At 52.9% G+C, this 7,652-nt stretch overlaps 1 protein-coding gene across 1 annotated transcript; it reads right to left on the reverse strand.

Moving 5' to 3' along the window:
- Positions 1–5,664: 5,664 nt before the first annotated feature.
- Positions 5,665–7,352, reverse strand: LOC147705780 (uncharacterized). The gene is made up of 2 exons (XM_086929559.1): positions 6,926–7,352; positions 5,665–6,647 (listed from the first exon to the last, which is right to left on the reverse strand). Exons 1-2 carry the CDS (start codon positions 7,350–7,352, stop codon positions 5,665–5,667), a joined length of 1,410 nt encoding a protein of 469 aa, XP_086785685.1.
- Between the last annotated feature and the right edge of the window lie 300 nt (positions 7,353–7,652).

The following is a 7,652-nucleotide window of genomic DNA, read 5'->3' on the forward strand; positions in this document are numbered from 1 at the left end:
CAGCAAGAAAGCCCCATGGTTCACCGACGAACTCAAGAGCTCCAAGAAGAACTGCCGAGCCCTCGAGAAAGCCTGGCACAGAGACCCTACTCCAGACAACAAGACCACCCTCAAGCTCGCCACCCGAAAACACCACCAACTGATCCACACCACCAAGAAAACAGCATTCAAGGAACGACTGGACAACAACGCACACAACAGCAAGGAACTCTTCAACATCGTCAAAGAGCTCTCCAACCCCAACGCCGGAAACAACGACATCACAAGACCTCTGCAACTCCCTCGCCTCCTACTTCCACAACAAGATCGCAGACATACACAACAGCTTCAGCACACAACCAACGCACCCCACGACCGAACCAACGCCCCCCACCACCACCCTCCGCGCCTGGACCCCGATCAGCACCGAAGACACCATCCGCCCGATGAACTCCATCCACTCCGGATCTCCATCCGACCCCTGCCCTCACCACGTCTTCAACAACGCTGTCATCGCACCCCACCTGCGGGACATCATCAACACCTCCTTCGACACCTCTACCTTCCCGGAGAGCTAGAAGCACGCCGAACTCAGCGCTCTACTGAAGAAACCATCAGCGGACCCCACCGAACTCAAAAACTACCGCCCCATCTCGCTCCTCCCCTTTTTCCGGCCAAAGTCATCGAGAAGACGTCAACAAGCAGCTGGCCGCCTTCCTCGAGGCGAAGGGAGCCCTCGACCTCTCGCAGTCTGGCTTCCGGGCCAACCACAGCACCGAGACCGCCTTCATCGCAGCCACCGATGACATCCGAGCCCTGCTCGACAACGGAGAAACAGCGGCCCTCATCCTCCTGGACCTCTCCGCGGCATTCAACACTGTCTGCCACTGCACCCTAGTGCAGCGCCTCAGCAACGTCGGAATCCAGGAGAAGGCACTAGAATGGATCATCTCCTTCCTCGCCGGAAGGACACAGAGAGTCCGCCTCCCCCCGTTCAGATCAGAAGCCACCGAAGTCATCTGCGGTGTACCACAAGGATCATCGCTCAGCCCCACCCTCTTCAACGTCTACATGAGCCCCCTTGCGGCCATCGCACGCCAACACAACCTCAACATCATCTCCTACGCAGACGACACCCAGCTGATCCTCTCCCTCACCAACGACCCCGCCACCACCAGAGCCAACCTACACGAAGGGATGAAAGACATAGCCGAGTGGATGATGAACAGCAGCCTGAAACTGAACTCAGACAACAATGAAGTCCTGATCCTGGGATCATCACCCTCCGCCTGGGGCGACTCCTGGTGGCCCCCCGCCCTGGGCAGCGCACTCAAACCAACGGACCACGCACGCAACCTGGGCTTCGTCCTGGACTCCTCCCTCTCCATGACCAGACAAGTCAACGCCGTCTCCTCGTCGTGCTTCAACATCCTGCGCATGCTACGTAAGATCTTCCGGTGGATCCCCACTGAGACCAGGAAGACGGTCACCCAGGCCCTCGTCACCAGCCGGCTGGACTACGGCAACTCCCTCTACGCCGGAACCACTGCCAAACTCCAGAAGAGACTCCCGCGGATCCAGAACGCCTCAGCAAGACTCATCCTCGACATCCCCCGACACAGCCACATCTCCGGTCACCTGAGAGACCTGCACTGGCTCCCGGTCAACAAGAGAATCACCTTCCGTCTCCTCACCCACGCACACAAAGCCCTACACAACCAAGGCCCAAGATACCTCAACAGCCGCCTCAACTTCTACACTCCCGCACGCCAGCTTCGATCGACCAGCCACGCCCTCGCCGCCGTCCCCCGCATCCGAAGAGCCACCACAGGAGGAAGGTCCTTCTCCTACCTGGCCCCCAAGACTTGGTAGTCCCTCCCAACCCACCTCCGCCTGACCCAAGACCACCTCACCTTCAGGAAGCAGCTCAAGACCCTGGCTGTTCGAGCAGTAGCGGACCCCCCCCTCCCCAAGCGCCTTGAGACCCTCCGGGTGAGTAGTGCGCTATATAAATGCACTGATTGATTGATTGATTATCTGTTGCTATGAAGCAGCAAAGAAAGGCGCAAGACTTAGGTAACATGATGTCTTACATGATCTGATGAATCATTATTTGTGGAACAGTATGAATGATGGTCAAAGACTCATAGGAAATGTAGTTTTATTTCATTTTAATGTTTGATTGGGTGCTGGTTTTTTTAGTAGTAAAGAAAGAGAAGTTCCAGCACTCAATCACTCATGAGCACTTCTCCCCAGTTCCAGACGTACCAAGAGACCGGTTCCTGCTCTCATCCTGACAGTGGCTGTGGCACAGGACTGGCCACCAGATCATAAAAAAGTTTTAGATAACTTAGGGGCCTATTAGGATGGCGGTCAGACTTTTTTCCGGCAACCACTGTAGCAGAGATTGGGTCCAACCGCCATGATTTTATGATGTGACCGCCACACGCATGGCGGTGATTGAGTCCGACCGCCATGCTTCCAGCGGTAATTGAGTCCGACCGCCATGCTTCCAGCGGTCCTGCCGGTTGAATTATGATGGGCCCGCCACCACTGCGGTCACATTTTGCAGCGTTAAAATTGTGGCGGGCGGTGCTGGCAGCAGCACCACTGCATTGCGAAAACAAACATGTTGTGCATTGCACTGCACTACGTGGCAGGCACTGCACTGTGCCTGCTACTTGGTGCACTGAAAAGTAGGGGGGTACCATGGGTACCCCACAGTGCACCCACACACCCCCAACATGAGGGGGGCCGCAACGGGCCCCCAAACACAATCCCTGCCAGCCTTTCCATAGTGGAGAGGCCACTGTGGAAAAGCTGGCTTCCCCTTGCATCCTAATCCGGACGGTGGAAAAAGCTAGGCACTGGCACCATTTTAGCGGTCCAGCCCTGCCCGCCAGGCCAGCGGGCAGATTGCTACAGGCAGAAAAGCAACAGACTGATTTTCACGCAGCCGCGGTCACCACCGCCATCATGATCTGACCAGCGGTTTTCAAGGTTACTCCCGCCATCGTAATAGGCCCCTTAGTCTGCCTGGGGACTTGTCAGTTCTGGCAGTTGAATTCTATCTGTTGCAAGAGGACAACCCAGGCTTGCACCTCTAGCTTGCATGGACGATTGAAAGTTTGCACTGAGAATGTGTCAATGTCCTTCCGCGACAAGATGATCTGGCTCCGCTCAAGGCCACCTACAATGTTTTGCATTTTATTTTTACTATCGGTATGTACCATTTAGAAACAAAAATACTGGTATTTTGCATCCTAAAATGGCATTATAATAAAGTGCAAAATATTACGTTCCGAAGGCTCATGGTTAAACGCATTCATGGTGTAATACTCTCAGCTATATTCGCACTCTGCAGGTACTCAGCAGAAATCACTGTGTGCAACTCTTCACACAGCGTGGGGTCACTTTGCACTTCTAGGAATCGGGAAACGTGCGTGCCTGGGATCACATTGATCTGTCTACACCTCTCAGAGCACACAAATCGCTCTAGTGCCTGGAGGCATACAGATCTAACCTGTCACTGGAAACAGCCACAAAAACTCCGTAGTTTGTCAGTCAGCCACCCCTTTCTCCTTTTCCTCCAAACTCATGCTATCGGGGGTCACAAGAATCCATGCTTCCCTACCACACCCACACAATTTCGAGTTTCTTCTCGCACAGACTGATCACACCGCAGTCATAATTTCGATAACCCTCCCAGACTCTGGCCTTTCTTTTATGTCTGATGGCAGTGCTTAGAAGCGGGCACTCTAGGTCATGTGCATTCTCCATGCTGCTCAGTCTTTCCACCAGGGAGGTCAAATTATTTCCCAATCCTTGCCACCCCTTTACTCCCCAGTCTACGTAACTGGTTTCATGATCATATTCATATGCAGTACACCTTCAGAGCTGCTCTGTCACTGCGATCATGTGCGAAGGACCCTGAGGGGTGGGGGGCACCAACGCACAGGTAAGGAGCTAACCTATCTTACTTACAGCCAGATTCATGAAGCAAAATTGCGATCGCAATAGCTGCGAATCAGCAATTGCGATCGCAATTTGAAGAAAAGGAATTCATGATAGTGAAAAGTTTAAAATAGAGAATTTGCGAAAGAAAAATTGCGAGTTCGCAAAGTAATTCGCAGAATCCTGGAAGAAGCCCTTTAGCGAATCGGAAATTGCAAGAAACCATGGATTCTGCTAATTAATTTGCGAAATCGCTAAATAATCGCAATCGCTATTCAAGAAAAGTCACAAAATGCAAAAAACCCAAAAATTGCCATTAGCGACGCGCAATTTAAGGAGAACCCAAACCAGGTGGTAACCATTAAGGGAAAAAAATATATATATCTTCAACAAACTACCCACAGGTGCAGGCCTGACCAAACACACTTAAGGATACGTAGCTGGAGCATGAGGACTCTCACAATGCCAGGACTCTACATGGTGGTCAGGCGGCGAAGGTTTCAGCGAGCAGCACGGAACAGACGCAGTATACAGGAGCGAATATTTCACCAGCGGATCACCCTACTGGGTCAAACTGCGGAGCAAATCTACTCCAAGTACCGCCTGAATGGGGCAATGTTCACTAAGCTGATCCGGGACCTAGACCCCCTGATGCAGCACCCAACAAGGAGGACCAATGCCGTGCCCACCCATGTACAGGTCTTGTGCAGCCTGCACCTCCTGGCTTCCGGAAGCTTCCAGGGGGTGGTTGCCGTTGCAGGGGGATCTCCAAGAGCACCATGTCCTAAGGAGTTTCCTGGAGGCAATGCTGACCCAGCTAAACCATTACATCACATTCCAAACCACCCAACAGGACTTGAATCAAACCAAGCTGGATTTCTACAAAATTGCACAATTCCCCCATGTAATTGGATGCATAGACTGTACCCACATCCACATCTGCCCACCTGCACAAACAGAATACATGTACCGGAACCGCAAGTCCTACCACTCCCTGAATATCCAGATGGTGTGCAACGCTAAGACAATCATCAAGGACATAGTGGCACAATACCCGGGGAGCACACATGACTCATTCATATTACGGCACAGCGGCATGCACACACGACTGGCCAGGGCAGACTTTGGCAAAGGACACCTTCTAAGTAAGTACACATGCCACTAAATGGTACATTGTAACCATGTTGCTGCGCATAACAGGCACTCACCCTCTGCTCCTTTCATTCAGGTGACAGCGCCTACGGTCTCCGTGAGTACCTCCTCACACCCCATACCTCAACCCTGCCACACCACAGCAACGGCGTTACAATGCTGCACACATCCGCACTAGAAATTGCATTGAGAGGACATTTGACCTTTTGACGAGCCGCTTCCGCATACTGCACAAGACTGGTGGGGCCCTCAAATACGAGCCTGAGGTCTGCTGCCGCATCGTGGCCGTGTGTGCAATACTCCACAACATTGCTACCAAGCGCAGGATACCTGTAGAGATATCTGGCAGTGAGTCGGAAGGGGACAACCGCCCACCTGCACATGCGCATCATGCACACGGGGAAAATCCAGCTGAAGGACACAGACGCCGCAACCAAATCACAATTAACTGTTTCTAGTGCACCCACTCCCCTCACCTAACACTTCACTCATGCATGACAATTGAAATAATGACATGAGTCTGATGTACTGTTATTGAATAAATATTATTGTTGTTTTCACAATAATATTGCATTATTTTCAAAAGATACATTTGAGGTGTATTGCGTCATACATCTCCTGATTTGTTAGAGGGCATGCTTTTCTCATCAGCATGTCCCTGCATGATGAGCAAAAATGGTAATGGCGCCTCCGGCCCAAGGCTCCGATTCGCCTCTCCACCTCTTCCTCCGGATTCGCCTGTGATGCTGCAGTGGGCCTGCTGCTGCGGCGGGGAACTCTAACCGGTGGCAAAGACAGGCTGCTGTGGCTAGATGTTCCCTCACTAGCATCATCCCCTCCTGCCTGGCCATGGCCAGTTGCTTGCAGAGCCTGAACTGCAGTGGTTGCCTGCTCAAGTGCCCGTGCCACGTCCTGGCAGCATTGGACCATCTGGATTTGCATGGCCAATGATCTTTGGGACAGCTGGGATGTTGCGTTGCCAATTATATAATTGGACCGCGTGTACGCCGTGAGGCGTGTTAGGAGCTGGCAGTGGTGGCGCCGGGTGAGGTCCCGCTGGGTCAGCATGGTCTCAGTGTTTGCCTCCACTGCTGTGGTCATTTGCTCCATCCGGTCGGACAGCTGGCCAACATTCCTGGCTGTATTGTGCAGCTGCAGATGTATTGCTGCAAGGTGCTGTGCCTGTTGTTGGTGGACGCGCAGCATGGGGCACTCTAGTGAAAGACCCGGCACACGCACAGTCACCCCCCTCCTGCCGGCGCGTGGTGTAGTTTGGCGCTGCTCCCTGACCTGTCCGCTGGACTGGGTGGGCACAGTAGGTGTGCGTTGTGTTGGTGGCCTGGCGGCTGCTGGTGTTTCCGATGCCACTGGCATGGGTCTCACAGTTGGCGGTTGTGGTGCGCCTGTTGTCGCTGGCGTTGCAGGTGGTGATAAGGCTGCTGGCGCTGGTGCTCGCCCTGATGGACCTGGTTGTGTGGATGGATGTGCGTCACCCTCAGAATCCTCAGGATTCTCGTCAATTTGCAGCCCCTCACTGTCGCTGCTGGTATCTTCAGCGCCACCTGTGATGTAAAGTGGACGTTGATTAATAAAATGTATCTTGCACATGGAAGGTTGCTACATGCATGCAGGCTAGCATTCCCTGACTGGTTGTTGGATGGACTCTATTAGGACATATCTGGCTGTATGGGGCTGAATGTAAATTGTGGTCAGACTACATGTCCCACAATGCAATAGGGATTTTCTGGTGTGCATGGGCTGCATGACTGGGGTTTCTAATGGGTAGCTCTAGGGTCATGGCCATTGTTAGGGGACAGGGTCGCAGTCGCATGGCAATTACCTTGGATTTCTTGGGTGAGTCGGGAGGAGTCCAGCCGGGTTACCCCCACGCATGCCTCAGGTTGCAAGATGTCCTCAACGAGGTCCTCCAATGGGGTGTTGGGAGGGACTGTTGGCTCTCCCCCTCCTGTTGCAACACGCTCACCCAGCCTCTCAACGATCCTCTCCTTGGCACGACCTCGGAGGTCGTACCACCTCTTCTTGAGATCGTCGATTGATCGCTGGGTGACTCCAACTGAATCGACTTTTGCGCGGATGCGCAACCAATTTCGCCGTTTGTCGGCCTCTGGCACCCTCCTGGAGTCGTTCCCGAACAGTCTGTCATGATCTCTACTGACTCCCTCAATCAGATATTCAAGCTCCTGTTTGGAGAATTTAATTTTTCTCTTTCTCCCTGTGGAACTGGTCCCTGCTGCTTCCTGTGACATTGCTGCAGTGGGGTGTATCCTGATTCAAAGCTGGAGGTGGTTTAGAGTGGAGCTCTGGGCAGTGCTGCTTCCAAATCAGCCTCAGTATTCAGAATGAGGGAGGGAACTGCCTGCTTCCTGGTTGTGATGTCATCACTGTGCTCAAAATGCGACTTCCCGTTTTTGCGATCTCGCTATTAGCGAGATCGCAATTTGCGATTTCGCTAATAGAGCGGTCATTTGCATTCTACCGGGCTAGGGAGGATGCTACACTCTGCTTCTACAACTGTCATAGTTGTCAGGTAGACGTGCCCTGTTTGA

The sequence above is a fragment of the Lissotriton vulgaris genome, chromosome 7 (genome assembly GCF_964263255.1).
Source record: "Lissotriton vulgaris chromosome 7, aLisVul1.2, whole genome shotgun sequence".
NCBI classification, from domain to species: domain Eukaryota; kingdom Metazoa; phylum Chordata; class Amphibia; order Caudata; family Salamandridae; genus Lissotriton; species Lissotriton vulgaris.

Excerpts from the sequence above, each read along its gene's own strand:
- LOC147705780 (XM_086929559.1), bottom strand. The coding sequence starts at position 7,352 with ATGTCACAGGAAGCAGCAGGGACCAGTTCCACAGGGAGAAAGAGAAAA. Across the intron at positions 6,648-6,925 it reads ACTCACCCAAGAAATCCAAG|GTGGCGCTGAAGATACCAGC; the intron begins GTAATTGCCATG and ends TTTACATCACAG.